The sequence below is a fragment of the Lissotriton vulgaris genome, chromosome 5 (assembly GCF_964263255.1).
Source record: "Lissotriton vulgaris chromosome 5, aLisVul1.2, whole genome shotgun sequence".
Taxonomy (NCBI): Eukaryota; Metazoa; Chordata; class Amphibia; order Caudata; family Salamandridae; genus Lissotriton; species Lissotriton vulgaris.
The window spans coordinates 923,721,044-923,741,926 of NC_141693.1; the positions used below are offsets into that span (position 1 = coordinate 923,721,044).

At 47.9% G+C, this 20,883-nt stretch overlaps 1 protein-coding gene across 1 annotated transcript in view; it reads left to right on the forward strand.

The window, feature by feature from the left end:
* Positions 1 to 20,883, forward strand: part of CFAP46 (cilia and flagella associated protein 46) — a 1,558,477-nt gene that overhangs the window by 1,053,448 nt on the left and 484,146 nt on the right. Inside the window, exon 46 of the mRNA XM_086922533.1 lies at positions 18,175 to 18,345. Within this exon, the coding sequence (XP_086778659.1) occupies positions 18,175 to 18,345 (171 nt within the window). The remainder of the gene's footprint in view (positions 1 to 18,174; positions 18,346 to 20,883) is intronic.

Consider the following 20,883-nt stretch of genomic DNA (forward strand, 5'->3'; position numbering starts at 1 on the left):
ATACTTCCTTTTGTCAGGCCTACTCACCCTGCCAAAAGGCATCCCAAAGTGAGTGGCTCTACTCCTACACACCGCCCTGTCGGTGTGTCTCCATAACCAACCATTGTACCCTTTCTTATCCGCTTGCCTGCTGTCCAGCACTACAACACTGCTGTTCCTTAGGTGTGGGTCATGAAATTCCTGCGGCGCCGCTCCCCAGCTCCACGATGATACTGAGCTGTAGTTTGGGGAGTGGCGCCTTATAACCCCCTGCAGCTTTTCCGCCTCCGAAGGCGGTTTCCCCCCCATTGGGCTGTTCAAAAATGCCTGCCACCCCATTGACCTGGCAGATTGGCGCCTCTCAGGTGCACTTTCGGCACGAGGGGCAGCCCCCTTCTACTTCTGGGCACTTTGTAGCGGACCAACCCGGATCCTTCCGGTGGCTTGGCCGCTGTTATGGTGCCGGCCCTCGAGGCCCCCTTTGGGGGCGTCCGGCAATAACAAATACACTGAAAATGATGTCTTACTGTCCCATCCAGTTGCGGCTGTTGCCTATTCTAATGGTGGGGCAGTGCGGCGTCAGCATGGGGAAAATATATATATATATATAAATACACACTTACCTCCTGCTCCCGCACCACGCCTCGCTTCTCACCTGCACCCGGCACTGCAGTTCCCATGGACACAGGCTCCCAGCTCACAAACGCAATCCCAACACTTCTCTCATGCTATTACTCCCAGCATGAGAGAAGCTCTGGGAGGAGTGGGCCAGTTTCACGCTCCAGCAGGGACTGAGAGCCTGTGCTCCTGAGCCCTGCAGATATCTCCAAAGAATAGTCTGGAGAAATCCAAGTGCGCATACCGGCTTGGCCGGCCTGGACTGCCGGCCAAACCAACATAAACACTTTCAGTGCCCACTACTAGTCTTTCCCCTGCTGGTAATGCTGCAACCTGGCCCCACCCCAGACTCCGCTGACTAGGCAAACTCAGACAAATTGAAGATGCTTACGTTGGCCCAGTTTCTGTCTCCCCTAAATCCAGGAGACTGAGTAGTAGTGTTTGACTAGCAGGACATCTTTTTCCCTTGTTTCCATCCTGCAGGCCCACATCTGATAACTGCAGTTTAAGGTAAGCCACTAGCATTTTCAGTTTGCCGTGCTCCCTTTTGGTCTCACCAGTGCCACTCAGGTGGTAACGAAGAGGGTGGCTGTGCTCTGAGCATACTGTTGGAGGGTGGAGTACCATTTATCCCCTACCTTGATGATTGGCTATTGAAAGCGGACAACCGCAGTTGGTGTGGACCATCCCCAGACTTCCTTACATAGCTGGGCTCCACTATCAACATGTCAAAGTCCTACCTGACTCTGTAGATGCTCAGATTCATTGGAGCCACCCTGGATACAGTGCTCTTTCAGGCCTTCTCACTGGATCAACAACTCCAGGTCAATTGGGCTATGATCCCAATGTGTCAGCCTCATTCCAGGGTTTCTGTGAGGACGGCTCTTAGGCTTATTAGCCTGCGTGTCCCACTGGACCCACTGATGCTCCCTGCTTGCCAACCATGTCTAATGCATCAGTGGGCACAGAACAAAGGTAGCTTTTCCGATTTCAAACATGTTTTGTAGAAGGCTGCAAAAGATCTGCAGGGTGACTGCTTGACTGCGGTTAGACCAACAGCCAACCCTTCTCCCTATCTCATCCAGAGCTGGCGATAGTGACAGGGACTTCTCCACTGGATCAGGGAGGTGATCTGGGAGAGGTGGAGATCAGATGACTCTAGTCTCAGATAGAGACCCACATCCAAATTCTGATGTTGCAGGCCTTTGCTTGGCATTGGAAGCCTTTCTGCCATCCATCAAGTGATGGCTGGTTCAGGCCCTCAGTGACAACACTACTGCCATCTTTTTTTCTAAATATGCTGGGTATGTCCTGAACCCCGTGCTAGGAGGCCTTACCCCTCTAGACCTGGCTGAATCATCAGGGTAGTTCCCTACTAATACATGACCTGGCAGGATATTTAAAAGCCTAGGCAGACAAGCTCAGACGGTGACACTTAGCACGTCATGAATGTCAGCTGCACCCCAAAGTGCGCACAGCTTCATTCTACAATGAGGAAAATCCTGAATCGATCTGTTCACCCCTGATGAGAAGGTGCAGTATCAAAACTTGTGTGCTGGAGATCCCAAGAATATTCTCCCTCTCCCTCTCCGATGCATGTAGTGGAGCGCAGGACTCTTGTGTGTATACCCACCAATGCCTCTCCTGTCCCGCGTTCTGGAGAAGATCAGGAACGTGTGTGTGGAATGACCAGACACACGTCCAGTCCCAAGTCATCCTATTGGCTCCAGATTGGGTAGACATCTTGTGGTACCCAGAACCTCAGAGAATAAGCATTGATCCTCCAATCAGGTTCCCACTTTGGGAGGATCTCCTGTTGCAGCAGCAGGGTAGAGTCCTTCACTCAGGACTGTGAAATTGATAGCTCCATGTGTGGTGATTGAGTGGTGGCAATTGACTGCATTAGATCTCTCTCCTGGCATAGTAGATATCATCCTAGCTGTCATTTGTCCTACCAAATGTGTTCACGCCTCCCAGTGGGTCCAGGTTGTGGCATGTGTGGCACCTATCCCACGGACCCATTGCAGGGCAAACTGTTGGGTGTGATACTGCTTTTTTCTGTCTTTGGATCAGCAAGGACTTGCAGTGGGCACTAGTAATGGTTAGCTGTTGGGTGTTTGCCATTTACCCGACGAGCCATCCGTGTTCAAATCACCCGTTTGTGATGCATTTTCTTAAAGGTTTTTTGTACATGTTTCTGCCAAAGCCTTCTGTGATGCCTTAGTGGGACTTCAATTTGGTGCTTACCTTATTTATACTTACCCTGTTTGAGCTATTATTCAGCTGTCCCCTACAGTTCTTGACCTTGAAAATAGCCATTTAGATTGTGTTCACCTCAGCTTGTCATGTGAGTGAGCTTCAAGCTCTGTCAGTAATACCCCCCTGCCTCACCTTTTTTCTGGACAATCTTCTGAAAGTTGTGTCTCCCATTCACGCTGGACAATCCACCACATTTCCTACTTTTTTTCCCTTTTCCCCATCCCTTAAAAGAAGAAGAAATTCCATTGTTTGGATCCCAAAAGTGCCCCGAGCTTTTAAATTGATCACACCAAAAATGATGAGGTGCCCAGTCACGTCTTTGTGGGGTTCTTTGGGTAAAGAAGACAAGGCAGTGCTGAAGAGGAACTTATCCGGGTATATATTTCTCTGTATAAAGATGTGATACATGTAGGTCAAGACACAGCTCCCGGAGGGATTGAGGGCTCTCTCCCCTACAGCTAAGGCTTCTACCACTGCACTGGCACGTGGAATGCCTGCCCTGGATATTTGTTAGGTTCCTACGGGGACATTAGTGCACCCATTAGAAAATAATGATTGGATTAAGAAGAAGGCCAAACAGGAAGGACATTTTAGCTGTTCGGTCCTGCAGGAATTTTTGGTCGGAGTAATTCTTCAGACCCACTACTGGGGGAGGTTCTTTTTTATATCTATTGTAGAAGTGAGGAATCTGTGGTTAGAATTATCCATCAGAAGAAAAAGTTGCTTACCTTCGGTAATGCTGTTTTTGATGGATACTCCAACCACTGATTCCTCATTACCCTCCAAACTCTCCATTCTGTGGAATGAACTCTTCTTTGTGTACAAAGGTCCCAATTTAAACATCTGCAAAATGGTACAAACAATTTGTTTTTGTATCTATGTCCGAGGGCGCCATTGGTTTCAAGAAAGAAACAGACATCAACACACTTGGGTGGCGACTATATGCGATCGAGTCATCACTTCTGGGGACTGAGCGGAGTCGAGGAGGAGCTGCACAACACTCCCTACTAGCTCACAGGGCTATAATGAAAATTATTCCATATCCTATCTAGCGCTTTGGGATGTTCAAAAGGTGAGGAATGTGCGGTTAGGTGAAGTATCCACCAGAAGGAGCATTAGTGAAGTCAAGTAATTTGTTTGTAACAGTTGTAATCTTAACTCTGTTACCGGAACAGGACTGTATGGTCTCTTTGAACTACCATGACCCATACTCCATCATCCTTATTGCTTAGAAGCACAGAATGTATTTTGAGATTCACTGTGTGAGCTCTCCACTTCCAGGTCTCTTCTCTACCATTTAGCCTACCCACAGCTCATCTAATTTCATGAAGGTAATGGTTCATTTGCAACACAAACGTATACACATTTATCCCTTTCTGGATGACAGGCTTATGTAGGGATTTTTCTGGGAATTAGTTTGTACAGCATTTATATAACAGTCACTCTTTAATTCAATCTGGGTTTTAAGTAAACACATTTTTAGACATGCCTCGTCCCTGCTTTTAAGGTTTGATTTATTAAGGAAATACTTGACTTAAGTCAAATGCAAGTATATTCTTTGATAGAAGGGTTGCATTGTTTTCAGAGGATGATCTTCAGTTTTCATTCAAATGAAAGCAAACTGCACATTCTGTCCTAAGGTTGCTAGATCTAGTGGCATCTTGCATTTTCCCATCCAAAACCAGGCTACAAATAAGTCAGCTTCACTGGGAGTTGAGTCTGTAGTGTAATCAGTTTTACACCAGTCTGAGGTCTGCCATTTACAATCGTCCAGCTCTGGTTTGTCTCCTTCATTTGTGGGCTAGTCTTCTGAATCTCCTGAAAGGCCAACCATATCAGGTACCCTGGCCTCAAGTAACACTAGGGACAAACTTTTCCCTGACAGATTGGCTTGATCAAATGACTGATCTGACATTCAGTTCACCTCAGGATCATTCCATCTCAACCTCTTGGGAATGACAGGTCTGAAGTTACCTTAAAAAATGTTGGTTCATGTGCAGAGATGTGCTGTCCAGTTCTTCACGGACTTTGGTTTATCTGAACAAGCAAGACAGTATATGATTAAAGAAGTTTCACAAACAACCTACCCTCTGTGGAACTTTTCTCGTGACAGAGAAACTGGAGTATCAGCAATTTTTCTGGTAGGGAAGATACAAAAGTGGCTTGCAAGCCCATTATTGTTGCTTTAGCAGCAGTTTTCTGCAGCTAAAGCGGTGATAATGTTAACCCCGTTTCTTGTTAATATGCCCCTAGGATTGTAAGAGTTATGGAATATTTAGAATATGCTTTGAAAGTACTTGAGATTGAGTCTCACAAGAGTGGCTGAGGGGAAAATCTCATGTTTCATATTGCATCTTGTTGGACCTAACATCCTCGGCGTGGTATTCACCTAGAATCTTTTGCCTTCACTCCCTGGTTTTTGGCTGAACTAGTTTTTCTTGGAAATTGGGCACTGTGCACTTTACCCCTGCTAACTGGTCTAGAGCTAATGTGCTTGTGCTCGCTCCCTAAAGCATGGTAACTTTGCCCAACACCTAATAGGAACATTTTATTTACTTGTATTCCCTAGTATATGGTACTGCCTGTACCCAGGCCCTGTAAATTAAATGATTCTAGAGGGAAGCAGCAGGCATTGTGCCACACACTAAAGTAGCACTGCAAAATATGTCTCAGGCCTACAACTGTAGCTGGAAGTGCAGTTTTAAATTGCCATGTCGACCTGACGAAATAAACCTTCTGCAAATCTAAACCTTTTTAATAACCAAAGGTTACCCCTAAAGTAGGCCCTAACTACTCAATGGGCAGAGTGCATGTCATTTTAAAAAGTAGGTCATGTGTGTTTAAGTTTTACATGCCCTGATAATAAAAACATCCTAAAGCCATTTTTCACTGTTGTAAGGCCTTTCTTTCGCATAAACTAACACTGGGTTAACTTTATTACATTTAATAAGTTCTGACTTCATATTGAAAGCAGATATAGATATGTGGTTTACACTCAAATGTATTGCAATATAAAATCCTCTGTAATGGTAAAGTCGTTTTTTAAGATTTAAGTAATTTTGAAAATTTCACTTTTAAGAAAGATGGCATTTTCTTGTCTAACCCAACTGTGCCTTTCTGCCAGTGCCCAGGGTCACATGACTGTGAATGGCTCTCCTGTTGTGGGCTGTGTATTGCTTCCGGACAGTAAGACAAAGGAAGACTATGTGTGAGGAGAGAGGGTCTCCCTGAGAGGATTGCTGGGGAGTTGCTATACTGCCAAAGGACCCTGTCTGCAGCACAGGCAAAGAAACATGACACCAGGCCTGGTCTTGCCTTTGACACCCTAGACAGATTAGAGCCAGGACAAGGAGATGGTGAAGAACTGTCCAGAACCAGTATCTGAAAGAAACAGGTTAGTATTAGATTCCTTTCCTTAGAATATCCCCAGGCGTCAGACTGGATCCTGAAACTTTTGCGTAGCAGTACCCTTGCGCGTCAGTAGGCGTCGTCTGCGGCTCCGCATCTGTCGTCGGCGTCGTTGGAGCCGGGATGACGTCGCCGGAGTACTTAGACGCCGCCCTCGCGCTCTGACGCCAGTTCTTCTTTTTTCCGCGCCAGCAAGCGCCGATCCGGAAAAAGTGGTACCCTTAATCATTTTTTGGACGAAACTTTTTTGATCATTTTTTATCACTTTTCGAAGTCGAACGACTGCAACGGTGCCGGTAGCACTGCCCAGGTTCAAACCCTGAGTCGACTTCAACCGACTGATGTCGGTTACCAACCCCCATCGCCGGTATCTTCATTGCCTGGGGCCCGACCACGATGACAAGTCGTTCCCGACTGCCGGGCCTTGACGTCAAAGGCTAGGCGGGAGCGGTCCCGCAAGCACCTCGAGCTGCGACAGTTGGCCCCGCGCCGCTCGATGTCCCGGTCCGGAAGGAGGTCAAGGGACCGGTCACGGGGCCGGAGTTATCACGGCTCGGAGGATCGACACCATTCCTGGAGCTCCAAGTTCTCAGGTAAGAGGGACAAGAAGTTGAAGAAGTAACATCGCTCTTTCGACTCCCCCCGACGCTCGCGCGGCGTGGCCGGGGGTTCAGGTGACACCGCCCACGCGGCTCCGCTGGAGCCACGGGCATCACGGCCTGCTCCATACCCGTCGGTCCCTGGGCAGAACGCAATGCAGGAGGAGATCGACGCCTTCTTCATGGCCTCCGTCGGGTTCCGCGGTGCCTTCATGCCAAGTGGCCCCGACTGGGAGCCCAAGCGGGCCGGGTGATTCGTCCCTGGCACCGTTGGGTGCTTTTACCCCGGCACCGTCCGCGACTTCAGTCCCAATGCCGCAGGGCCCCGCCGGATCCGGTTCCGGATCTGGGTCGTCGACGGTCGACCTTACGACCTCGCCGGTGCCGGCGCCGGCCCCCAGGGTGGCGCCATCCCAGTACGACGACGTCCCCAGTCCTCCCCTCGATCCGGGTCCGGCGCCGGAGTGGCGCCGCTCGACGCCGCTCTCGACGCCGATCGGAGACTTCTACTTCTATGACCCAGCCCCATCATTTGACCCTGAGTACCAGGAGATGGGTGGCGATGAGGATTGGGAGGGGTCTGAGGACCCTCTGGCATGTGAGTGCCAGCCTTATCAGGATAGGGCAGGTGAGCTAGGGGATGCCAGTGGTTTGGACACTTTGCCAGACACTGGTTTTGTCTCCCCTCCTACCGTGGCTTCGGAGGAGGTGGCTGCCTATAGTGTGGTGTTGACGCTGGCAGCCAAGGCCTTATCCCTTGAACTCCCCGTCGTGGCCGTAAGGACTAACCTCCTCACTGAGGTCCTTAAACTGCAAGCAAGCTCTTCTGAGCCTCTGTTTCCGTTTAATGAGGCCTTATCTGACGTTCTTTTGTGCACTTGGTCCAGGCCCGCTACAGGTCATCCTGTAGATAGGAACGTGGCCAGACGCCACCGCCCGGCTCCGGGCGACCCTTGCTTCCACCCACCCCACACCCGAGAGCCTGGTCATACAGGCCTCTAACTCCCAGACCACATTCCCGACGGCTCCCTCCGATCGGGAATCCAAGAGGTACGAACAGTATGGAAAGAAGATGTTCTTCTCACTGAGTTTGGGGTTGCGGTCAGTTAACACCGCGTGCCTCTTGGGCCGTTATACCCACTCTCTGTGGGACACGGTCAAGGCCGTACTGCCACAATGTCCGGAGGAGGCCTGGAATAAATTCGCCCAAGCACTTGCGGAGAGTCGAGATGCAGCACGGTACTCCATCCGATGTGGGCTGGATACAAGGGACTCGCTAGGAAGAGCGATGGCAACGACAGTGGCGATTCGTCACCACGCCTGGCTGAGATCCGCCAATTTTTCGGCTGATGTCCAGAACACCCTTATGGACATGCCGTTTGATGGCCGTCGCCTCTTTGGCGACAAGGCAGACAGTGTGCTTGAGCGCTTTAAGGACTCCAGGGCTACGGCCAAGTCCTTGGGCCTGTGGGCCCCGCGCCAGCAGCCTGCTGCTTTTCGCTCCTTTCGTGGCCAAGGAAGGGGCGCCCCCACTCGTCCTGCCAGCCACGGGCCGCAGACTAACATCCGACGCTGTGGCGGACGTGGTAACCGCTGTGGCGTTGCCCGGGGACAACGGCAAGGCCAGTCCACATCCACCCCTGCAGCATTGTCCTCAAAGCCCTCCTAGTCCGAGCTTTCAGGCCCACACGAAGCCAGTGGGGGGCAGGGTTCGGCATCACCTCCTTCACTGGCGCACCATCACTTCGGACAGGTGGGTGCTGCAAATCGTCCAAAGGGGCTACTCCCTCCCCTTCGAGGCGACCCCTCCAGCCATGCCGCCGCAGTACCACCGCGTGTCGGGGGATCACTTGGATCTTCTGCGAGAGGAAGTTACGGCCCTCTTGGCCAAGGGGCCATCGAGCGCGTTCCTGGGCCAGAAGTAGGGTGTGGTTGTTATTCCCACTACTTTCTGGTTACTAAGAAGGGCAAAGGGGGCCTACGTCCTATCTTGGACCTGCGGAATGTCAACGGCTTCCTCCGGAAGGAGAGGTTCAAGATGCTGACTTTGGCTCAGGTCTTACCTCCCCTATACCCAGGAGATTGGATGGTAGCGTTGGACTTGCAGGACGCCTATTTCCACATCCCCGTCCTGCTGGCCCACCGGCGCTACCTGCGGTTCATGGTAAGCCACGAGCACTTTCAATTTACCGTGCTCCCCTTCAGCCTTACCAGCGCCCCACAGGTGTTCACGAAAGTGATGGTGGTGGTTGCAGCTCATCGGCGCAGGTTGGGGGTTTCAGTCTTCCCCTACCTCGACGACTGGTTGTTGAAGGCGGGCTCGCCCCAGGCAGTCGTCAGCCACCTCCAGACTATGGCCGACCTCCTGCACCTGCTGGGGTTCTCCATCAATGTGCCAAAGTCACACCTGTGTCCCTCTCAGAAGCTCCTCTTCATCCGAGCGGTTCTCGACTCGGCGCAGTTTTGGGTTTATACTCCTGAATAGCGGTTCAGGATATTCAGGCTCTGATTCCGATCTTTCAGCCGTTATCCCGAGTCTCGGTCAGGTTGACGCTGCGGCTTCTGGGGCTGATGGCCTCCTGCATCCTTCTGGTGCATCACGCCAGGTGGCGGATGCGGGCTCTGCAGTGGGACCTGAAGTTTCAGTGGGCCCAGCATCAGGGCAACTTGTCCGACCATGCCTTGATCTTGGAAGGGGAATTGCAAGGCAGTTGCAGTGGTGGCTCTCGGACAGCGATTGGGTCAGCAGCAGATCCCTCTCCCTACCCCAACCGGAGCACCTAGTAGTGACAGACGCGTCCTTCCAGGGCTGGAGGGGCCACATGGGAGAGACGGAGATCAGAGCCCTCTGGTCTCCGGCTGAGTTCCGGCTCCACATCAACCTTCTGGAGCTGCGGGCGATCCGGCTTGGACTTAATGCATTCCTCCTCTCTGTCCGGGGGAGTGTAGTGCAGGTGTTCACAGACAACACCACCGCCATGTGTTACTGCAACAAACAGGGCGGGGTGGGGTCGTGTACCCTATGCCAGGAGGCTCTGCACCTCTGGCAGTGGCTGGAACATCAGGGCGTGACCTTGGTGGTTCAACACCTGGCAGGTTCCCTGAACGCCAGGGCGGACAAACTCAGCCATCCGTGCATGATGGATCACAAATGGCGTCTGAACTTGGACGTGGCGCAAGGCCTCTTTCAGCAGTGGGGAGAGCCTCGGTTAGATCTAGTCGCCACAGAAGAGAACGCGCAATGTCATCAGTTCTGCGTGTTAGAATTTCCAAGGCGGCACTCGCTCGGAGACGCTTTTCGTCGCGAGTGGAGCTGCGGTCTGTTGTACGCCTTTCCGCCTATACCACTTCTGCCCAGAGTGCTACTCAGCATGTCTGTCGATCCCCTGATTTGTCTGCCTCTTCAGGAGGACCTACTATCGCAGCAGCAGGGGACGGTCCTCCACCCGAACCTGTCCAGTCTCCACTAACATGCGTGGAGATTGAGCGGCGGCAGTTGATGCCATTTGACTTGCCTCCTGAAGTCTGTAATGTGATTCTGGCAGCCAGGCGTCCCTTCACAAAATCTGTATACGCCTGCAGGTGGCACAAGTTTGTGGCATGGTGCACAGCAAAGGCTGTGGATCCCCTTTCTGCCCCTCTTTCGGAGGTTCTCCTCTTTCTTCTTTCTCTTGCCCAGCAGGGCTCTGCTCTGGGCACTCTAAAGGGCTACCTTTCTGCCATTTCTGCCTTCTTAAGGCCACCTGATCAGCCCTCTTTATTCAAGTCCCCAGTTGTAAATAGGTTTTTGAAGGGCATCACTCATATGTTTCCTCCTGTTCCTTTCGTGATGCCTCAGTGGGACTTGAACCTTGTTCTGACCGATCTGATGTGCGCTCCTTTCGAGCCACTTCATAACTGTCCTCTTTGTCTCCTTACTCTCAAGACTGCATTCCTGGTTGCCATCATCTCTTCCAGGAGAGTGAATGAGCTCCAGGCTCTTTCCTCTAAACCTCCTTTCCTTTCTGCCCATCCAGACAAAATTGTGTTGCGGACGCGACCCTCTTTCCTGCCCAAAGTAGTCACAGCCTTCCACATCGGGCAGTCCATCACCATGCCCACCTTCTTTCCGCCTCCGCATCCCTCGAAAGAGGAAGAGAGGCTCCACCGCCTGGACCCAAAACATGTGCTCTCATTCTATCTGGATCGCACGCGCCAGTTCCGGGTGGATGATCAACTTTTTGTTTGGTACTTGGGAGCTAAGAAAGGTCTGGCGGTGCACAAACAAACCATCTCTCGTAGGGTCGTCCTGTGCAACAAGGCGTGCTATTCTGTGGCTAAAAAGTAGCCTCCTGTTGGGCTGAGGGCCCATTTTACGCGGGCCACGGCGGCTACTACTGCCCTGGGTCGGGGAGTTCCCTTGCCGTACATCTGTCAGGCAGCTACGTGGGCCTCGCTGCACACGTTCGCAAGACACTACTGCCTGGACAGCCAAGTCCGGAGAGATGGCTTTTTCGGCCATTCTATTCTCCAGGACTTTCTGGTGTGATTATTGGTTTGCAGACCCACCACCGGGTTGGTATTGCTGGGGTATCTATTCTAAGGTAAGGAATCTAATACTAACCTGTTTCTTTCAGATGCACAAGTTACTTACCTTGGGTAACAATATATCTGTAAGAAACAGTAGTTCGTATTAGATTCATTACCACCCCACCCATCCTCCCCATTCTGTGAACCAATATCTAGGGTTGAGGTCATCCCCTTTCAGAGCCCTAGTTTCATGGAACGAGTGTTGGTTTTTATCTTGGCTCTGCGTTTCTGGTGCGGAAAAGCTATGTATAAAAACTGATGTCAGCACGCGAGGGCGGTGTCTAAGTACTCCGGCGACGTCATCCCGGCGCCGACGACGGATGCGGAGCCACAGACGACGCCTACCGACGCGCAAGGGTACTGCTACTCAAACGTTTCCAGATCCAGTCTGATGCCTATGGATATTCTAAGGTAAGTAATCTAATACTAACTACTGTTTCTTACAGATATATTGTTACCGCAGGTAAGTAACTTGTGCTTTGGGGGTAGGTCAGGAAATTCTAGGACACAAAGGCTGGTACCAGGCATAAAAATGGAACCTTCAAAATCTACCATAAGATCATTTATGGACCTGTGGTAGATTCAGAAGAACTTCCTTGCTGGCTAAAGAAGGAAGATTGGACCTGCATGCCTTGATCCCAGGTTACCCAGAGTGACACCAACGGTCAGTTGGTACATGCCCTGTGTGAGCTACAAGGATACAACACACTTCTAGAGTTCTCCCTGCAACTGCCCAGCTAATCTGCACCAACAGGACCTGCCTGAGCCCTACTGCTGGTCTCAGTGAGTCAGTCAAAATACTTTATTTGGTTCGTACCAAAAACCAAAAAAGTATACTAAAGATTTTATGTCAAAACAAAATTATTAACAAAGAGCCATAAAAGCACAGCAAAGATATACAAGCTAAAAATACATACAGTACCTATCATCATTTCATTTAAAAACGTCCTTTAAAACCAGGTAAGCATCAAAAAATATCATCAGCATCAATTAATTTAGGCTAATTTCTCACATTCTCTAATCCCATTTAATTTTCTTCTTTAATCTTACAGCCGCAGTGAGAAAATGAGCAAAATTAAAAGTCTCCCATACATTCGAGAGTAGTTGCAGATAATGGAGAGCTGGTTTAACTTGCATAAAACCTTTATCTTTTAAAATAGGGATAATAAAATGTTTACGAATATGAAGAAAGTGCTCACAAAAAAAGATAAAGTGCATTGTGTCTTTAGTGGAAAAGCCATTGCAAGAGCAAATCCCCAAATCTTCCTCCCTTTTCCACCCCGGAGATCCAGCAAGGAGGAAATGAAATTGGTTCAACCTGAATCTAAGTAATAAAAAGCGTTGATTTGAATTATTAATGATTTTCAGGTATGGCTCAATAGCACATGATGTTTTTAGCAATTGGTGAGCCCTTACAGTCGGTTTAACCAGCTCTCTATCTTCTCTGGCCATACAGGCCACTAACTTATAGGATTCCTTAACCCACTTGATGTCCCCTTTCACCAGCTTCTCAGGTGAGTTAAACAGTTCTGATCGTCCCAATTTAACAGATATTTATAAACATAACTCATCCAGGGGATACGGCACCCAAAATCAAGTGCTAAACAATCTCTAAGGATTTCCTGATTCAATTCTAGTTCAGGGTTTAGCCAAATAGAGATCCATTTTAGAAGTGGGGCAATAGCTATTCGATCCTCCACAAAGCCGACTCCACACTCCTGATGAGCAATGTAGCTGGATGTGGATTGAGGGACGGATAAAATATTTTTCACAAACGTATCCTCCGCCACTTGAATAGCCTTGACATTCTTAAAACCCCAAAGGTCTGCCCCGTACATTGCAAGGGAAATACGTTTTGCATCAAATATCTTTAACAGCACTTGAATTGGTTTAACTCCCAGTTTACGGGCAAAATCCAAAACGGCTAAGGTGGATCTTGCCAATACATTTTGTTTTGCTAATATTTGGGGTGACCATGTGCCTTTGTCGTCAAAGATAACGCCTAGTTATGGAAAAGTAGATGCCCTAGACAGCACATTCCCTTCGCAATGCATGGTTTTAACCCCTTTTCCTTTAGTGCCAACCATCATGACGTGTGATTTTGAAAAGTTGACACTGAGGTCTATAGATTTCATGAAAGCAGAAAAAGAATTTAAAAGGCTTTGCAGCCCTACCGCTGTACGTGCTAAAAGGGCGGCATCATCCGCGTACAGCAATGCCGGAATTAGTTGTTTGCCTACCCTCGGTATATCCTTGCACACCTCGGATAAAACTTGACTGCTGGTCTCTTCTGGAGTGAGGCTGATCCCCAAGAAGTACCCATCTCCAGGTCCTGGATCCTTGGCTGCCATTAGTCAAACTCCTCTTCAAGACAAGGTGAAAATCCTGAAGTTTGGACTCTTCACAAACGCTTAATGACCTCTTCACATCTTCGTGCTACAACAATGACCTTCCACGATGCTCAACCTGCTCCTCTCATCGTAAACCTTCTCCTCTTCACAGCCCCCTCTAATGTGAGCAGAACCTTTTGCGCCAGACTTCAGAAGCTAGCTCATCAGCTGGAACTACCCTGGTCGATGTCTCTGACGCGCACTCCATTGTGGTCAGACTGTACTTGTGACTTTTCTTCAGTCTATCGCAACCATATAACTGCGAGTGGTGCTATCTGCTTTTTTTACTTAGAAATCTAAATGTCAATATCTCCAGATCTACAGCTGAATTTTTGTCGTTTTGGTGTTATTTCATTTGTTGAAATGTACTTTATGTTCCTAAATTGGTTTAGGATTTTTCTTGCATTGTGTTTTCGCTGTCTTGCTGTTTGTGTGCTGTATAAATACTTTACAATTGCCTCTAAGCTAAGTACCTGCTTTTGTGCAAAGCTACCAGAGGGTTAAGCACAGGTTAGTTTACTGACTTTTGTGGTTCACCCTGACAAGGATTGTGATTATTATGTGAGTTGGACTTCCACCCCTCTCAACTAATAACCCCATTTCTTAACTTCCGAATCCCACAACTACAAGATTAAAGCATAAACAATTAATATTACATATACGTAAGAGTATCTTAAAATACCATCAGACACTAAATAATGAAGACGATGAATTCAATAGGCATTGAAGTTTAAAATAAATTATGTGAGAAACAGGGAGTGAATTCTTACTGGAAATGGAAAAAGGAGTTTCCTAGAATACTATTGTCACAGATTGTGTTTTGAAAAGTCTTGACCTCAGTTTCTATATGTGGCTCTGCATTTCCAATATGGAAAATAGTAATGGAAGAAACTGATGATAGTGCGTCAGCGAGGAAGTTATATGGACTCAGTCGTCGTCACATCCAATGGACGGTGTTGATAAGAAGCTGCGCAACGCCGTCTGCCGGCGTGCGAACGTGCAGTGGGAAAACATTTTGGGATCCAGTCTCGCGCCTGGAGAGAGTTCTAAAGAAAGGAATCGGTGGCTAGATCCTGTCTCTACCAGAAATTGCGTTACCAAAGATAAGTAACTTGTTCATTCATCCAACATTTACAAGAATGTATAAATGAAAGTCTCATATTCGTGCTCAACAATATACTTCTAGACAATCTCAACATAGACTGGGAAATGCTAACAACCAACACTTCCTAACACAAAGCAATATAACCTCATTGCCCAACCTCAGGCAACTTCTTACCCTTCACTAAGGACAACAAAAATCTGACCTTCTATTTAACAACTTTTACCTTGTCTGCACCTTCCTTCCCTGTAACTGAATGGTCTGACCTCCAGCTAATATCCTTTCTTTTAATCATAACAGTTTGAATCCTCACGCAATGAGGTAACAGAAAATCAAACGGTTACCCTGTCAACAGTGAAAACATTTGAACAAAGGAGGGACTAGAGTAGGACAATATTTAACGGGGTCCAGTGTACGAGTCCGACAACTAGTAACTCAAGAAGGGTACAAATTTCCCCGGGAAGAGTGGAGAAGGTAGTGTGCGTGTACTAGAAAAAGGAGGAAGGGGGAATCCCCTTGTTGAAACTAATACCCTCACACACCCAGATAACTAGGTGTCATGCTTCATCATATGGGTTCTGCTCCTCGTCAGACTGGCGCTGCAATGTCTGACGGGCTCCCGAAACTGGGGCTCTTTATCGGAGATCTTTTGTTCCGGCCATATGGTGCATGCATGTGAGAGGGCGGGGGAAGTGTAGTCGTGGCGTGAAAGGTGAATTAAAAAAGGTGGGTCAGTCCACAATGTGATTTATTCGCGTGGTTGACTCCCTTGATTAAAAGGGTGGGAGAGGAGATATATGCCCTGAACCTATCCGAGCATGTTATCTACTACCCTCTGGTCAGGTCGACATGTTTCTTGCCATAATGGCAATTCTTCAGGACCTCGGTGAATAGTACTACACAAAAAGAAAAAATTATACAGTGTGGTATACGACTTTCTTTAGTAGGTTTTACAGGTGCGCAGGCCGATTGGTCCTGCTGAGGTATTGCGACCCCAGAGATTTCCCTAAGGTGCCCCGCAGACTGCTCCCGTGGGACCGGCTATCAAGGTATGGTACCTCCGGCGGCGCGCGTTCCTGGCCGTTGGAACCTACCCCCACGTGCAGCATCCAGACACGGCGCAGAGCAATATGCTCAGATAGGTTCAGGGCATATATCACCTCTCACACCCTTTTAATCAAGGGAGTCAACCACGCGAATAAATCACATTGTGGACTGACCCACCGTTTTTAATTCACCTTTCACGCCACGACTACACTTCCCCCGCCCTCTCACACGCATGCACCATATGGCTGGAACAAAAGATCTCTGATAAAGAGCCCCGGTTTTGGGAGCCCGTCAGACATTGCAGCGCCAGTCTGACAAGGAGCAAAACCCATATGATGAAGCATGACACCTAGTTATCTGGGTGTGTGAGGGTTTTAGTTCCCAAAAGGGGATTCCCCCTTACTCCTTTTTCTAGTACACGCACACTACCTTCTCCACTCTTCCCGGGGAACTTTATACCCTTCTTGTGTTAACAGTGAAAACATGCCACCTATGCCTTCCAAGAGCATATCTCTTCTTAGCTCGAGCATCTGAATGCCCACAGGAAAATTGATGATGCCACTCTTGATTGAGAAAATCAGCTACTTAGGACAACCTATTCCCGCAGCAATTTAGAATTTCTTTTATAAGACCCACCCAACCATGTTTTTAAGAATCCCTAGCACTAACAAGAAATAGATGCAGGAAAAGCAAATTGAAAAGTGAAACAGTCATATTTACTACAAAGTCAGAAATATAACAAAAGAATTCAAAACTGCCCTATCCACACCCAAATCAACCTAATTCAGGAGCACAAAAAGTCATTTTCCAATGCCACACTGTCACTATTCATGCCCTTCAAACAACCATGAACCTCCACCAAAGAACACTTCACTGTGCCCAAGATGGTAAAACACAAAACATTTCTCACTTTTTTCGCAGAGAAAAGTAACCTGATAAGAAATGACTTTGACCTGAGAGTCTCCTCCATCCATTCATTTTCCTCTACAATTCGTGCATGCTTGGAGCTCCTGCTCACCCATCACCATACAGAATCTCACTGCATCCATGAAAGAGCCTAAATATGGCAAACTTCATGACACCATTCCAGCCAAAACAATCAAGGCAAGCTTCCACAACTTTCAAGACACATGGTGCAATTTAATCAATAGCTTCCTCTACCAAGGTATCTTCCCAACTACACTGAAGACCAGTCAAACCACCCCATAATATAAAATCCTAAGCTTGTCTTTTCTGAACCTTTAAATGATCCTCTGATATCCAATCTTCCATGGCTAGGTAAAGCCATAGAAAATACAGTGGCTACCCAACTAAATAATCGAATCTCAAGAAAATGCCTCAACGCAAACTATCAATAAGAATTTATACTGTGCTACCAGCATTAGAACTGCAATGTAAACATGTTGGAGATCATAATCAACATCTTGGACAAAGGTGAGTCTTGCCTGTTGATTTTATCTACAGCCTTTGACACAGTTGATCATTGAAAAGTGCAGCAGACTCTTGATCATGGCTTGGGCTTTCATGACAAGGTTCGAACTTCGTTCAAATCCTTCTTGACCAGCAGATATGCTACTGAACATTAAAGACATTAACCCCTTCAGCGCGGCGCAAATTCTTGCGCTGTGCTGAACGTTCCATTGGGTCTATGGAACCATGACGGAACGGTTCCGTCATAAGCACAGGCCAACCGACGCTCATGACGGAACCGTTCGTCATGAGCATGGAAGGGGTTAAAGACCAATCCACCACAATTTCCAAAATGCTCTTTGGAGTCCCACGTCTTTCAGGGTAACTCCCATTCAATGTGTGTAGGGGAGCAGATCCCCTCCAAACTTGGAGATGTAAGGTAAGGTGCTCCTCCATGGATACAATATTTTTTTCTTGTGGAGGAAAAAAAATTAAAAGAACATAAGTGCATTTGCTCATCAGACCAGGCTCATTTGCCACAGTGTGTGATTGTATGGTATCTGGAATTACACATTGGTGAAATGGGGTATGGGTGAATATGTGACATGACAATATCAGTAGTTTGCATGGAATATTTATGACTTCTAAAAAGTACTGCACTCTGTGTAGGAATACTGTTACTAAGTTTTTATGAATTGCCCTCAATTTCTTCCTAATTTTTTCACTGTTTTGTCTTCATCAATAAACCCATAGCTACAAAAATGTTAAACAGCCTAATACTGACTTTTTACAGAGTTGCCGTGCATCCATTATGATGGAAGAAATCCTACTTACAGCCACATCTAACACAAGCAGTTCACAGCTAGCAGCTTTATTGCACCTTCAGCATCATTTAAAAGAACAAGGAGACACCACAAGCAGCCTTTTCAAAAGTGTGGAGGAGGGACTAATGACCACCTCAAAGGTATTTAGTTCACTTCGATGTTATACATTACAGTAGGCACTTACAGACTATTAATTCAAATGGCTGTGTTAAAATAGTTCTGATAATGATAGCACCTCTTGCTTTACCACAGTGCCGGATCCATGAGAGGCTGAGCCACACCAGCTTTTCAAGATGATTAGTGACTACTGCAATGATTCCCATTTAGATTTATTGAAGGCACATATTTCCAATTAATTCTATTCCTCCACAGTCTTTAACTCTGAAATGGCGACCCTGGAAGCTTTTATTTGATCGAACGGTGACACTTATGTCCCTGATGTCACAGTGGTATTGCACCTCATCTCTAGATACACCTTTACTGATTACATAAATTGCACTGGCACTCTCCAACCGCTGTAGTTCCCTTTTCCACACACAGGCGCTGGTGCTCTGGAGAAAAGTTGAAGCTGTGTGTAACAGTTGAAAGGTCACATAAGTTTGATTTTTTATTTACCATTTTCTTGTCATTTGTAGCTTCTTTGCTTTGTAAATGGCTTGCTGTTTTTAAGAGTAGAAAAATGTGATTCCTAGTCTAATGAACTTTTTCTAAGGTGTCTGGATTTTGGGACAATACACAAATGCCATGCTTGTTTGGTATAACCTTGAAAGTAAGGAAGGTGCTCTATAACGAGTAAGTTAAAGGGCTGTAAGTCAAGTAAGCCAGCAAAGAGCCATGACACCCATGAAGCTGAGCACTAGGTTTTTCTGTCAGCTCGAGAGACTGAAACCTCATTAGTATTCTTTGGCGAGTCTTGTCCGAAAGTAACATAAGTCAAAGAAGTCTAGGTCCTGCTCTTAGAGGCACATAGCCAATCTTTGGGAAGAACATTAAGAGAAGTAGCCTTTCCTGCATCATGGTATAGAGAATAAATTAATTCTGGAGTCACTCATTGACGGTATTCAAAGTCTACCAAGCATTGCAATGATGGGTGCCCATGTCGCCATCCATGGCACTTAAAATGGTTCATTTTCCAATACAGATATTAATTACTTTTGGCAACAGCAAAGATTAACGGCTGCACCCCTGATGCCACCACAGTCCTCTCAATTGCAGGACAGACAAGAGTTGACAAGCTCATGCAGAGCCAGTCTCATCCAGAGTATCGTAAGGTTTTCTGTGCCATGGTCAATACATAATTTGGGGCCCTGTTTTCCAAAACTGAAGGAAAGTAGGAGCTTTCTGGCATAGATACTCCCACTTTTACCTGATGTTAGTGTCTTGTTGACTGTAGCCCACTGGATCCTGCTAATCAGGACCACGTGTCTTTGCTTTCTCCTCTAAATATGCTGGTAAGTACTTTGTACCCCACCCTTGGCATACTGGGGTATCCTTGTAAGCCCCTAGTATATCTTACTGAGGTACACAGGGCATTAGTACACAAGGGCCCCCCCATGGGCTGAAGCATGTATTATACCACCACTGGCGTTACGAAAAGTGAGGGGGCCTCCCTGCACGGTACTTAGAGGGGCCCCCTACGGGCTCAATCAGGTGGTCTTCAGCCAGAGAACAGTGCCAAGGGGGCCCCTTTGAGCTAGAGCCCCCCCCCCCGCATCGCAGGGGCTGCGGGGGCCTGTGTTACGCCCCTGTATACCACCCAATGGAGCCCATGCAAACGGTGTCTGCAGATATGCCATTGCACCCTGTGCACTTTAGATATGAGTTTCCTTTATATCCCGCTCACCTCACTTAAAACCTATAGTCACCCCTAAGGCGGCCTTTCAGCCCAAGGGCAGGGTGCACAGTTCTAAGTGTGTGGGTACCCCTGCATGAACAGAGGTACCTCTACAAAGCCCAGACTCCATTTTCTGGGCTTTGTAAGAGTGAGCCGCCAACTTAAGGTATGTAGTGGACACTGGCATGTCGACATATCTAGCTACATATTGGCTACCCCGAACCTAGTCATGCTTGATATCAAACATGTTGGAATCAGGCATATGCATTGATTCCAGTGTTAGTTTCATGATACTATGTAATGGGGGGGCTACTTAGGGGACCCCAGTACTTACCTGTGTAGCCTTTCAGGGTCTGCCTGCCAGCCCGCACTGCTGTCGGCTTCAGACACTGTTCGGCCCCCCTGCTGATGAACCTAACTCAAGCTGTGGAAGCAGAACATAGGTTTTCCTGCTAGGGTGGGGTGTGACTACCTCTCCTTTAGAATTAGGTAGAGTGGGGGTCTTCCAAGCACCACCAGTCTGCATTGAAGGGCACATTCTATTCCCTTCTTGCACAGACCAGTTTCATCCTGTCCAGGAGCCCTTGGCATGAAAACACACAAAGGACAGGGGAGTGTCCACCCCTCTGTTTAGCTTCTCCCCAGCGAGGTGCTCCAGAGCTCCTCCAGGTGGCCACTTGATTCTGCCATATTGAATCTTCGCCCCTGGGAGCATCTGACTGGCTAGAACATATGAGTAGCATCCCTTATCCCCTCTGATAAGTGGGTTGCCACAGAAGAAGTTCTTTTGGGGTTACTTAAGGGCTCCCCTGAGGATAGGCCCTTAGATTTGTCTCTGCAACAA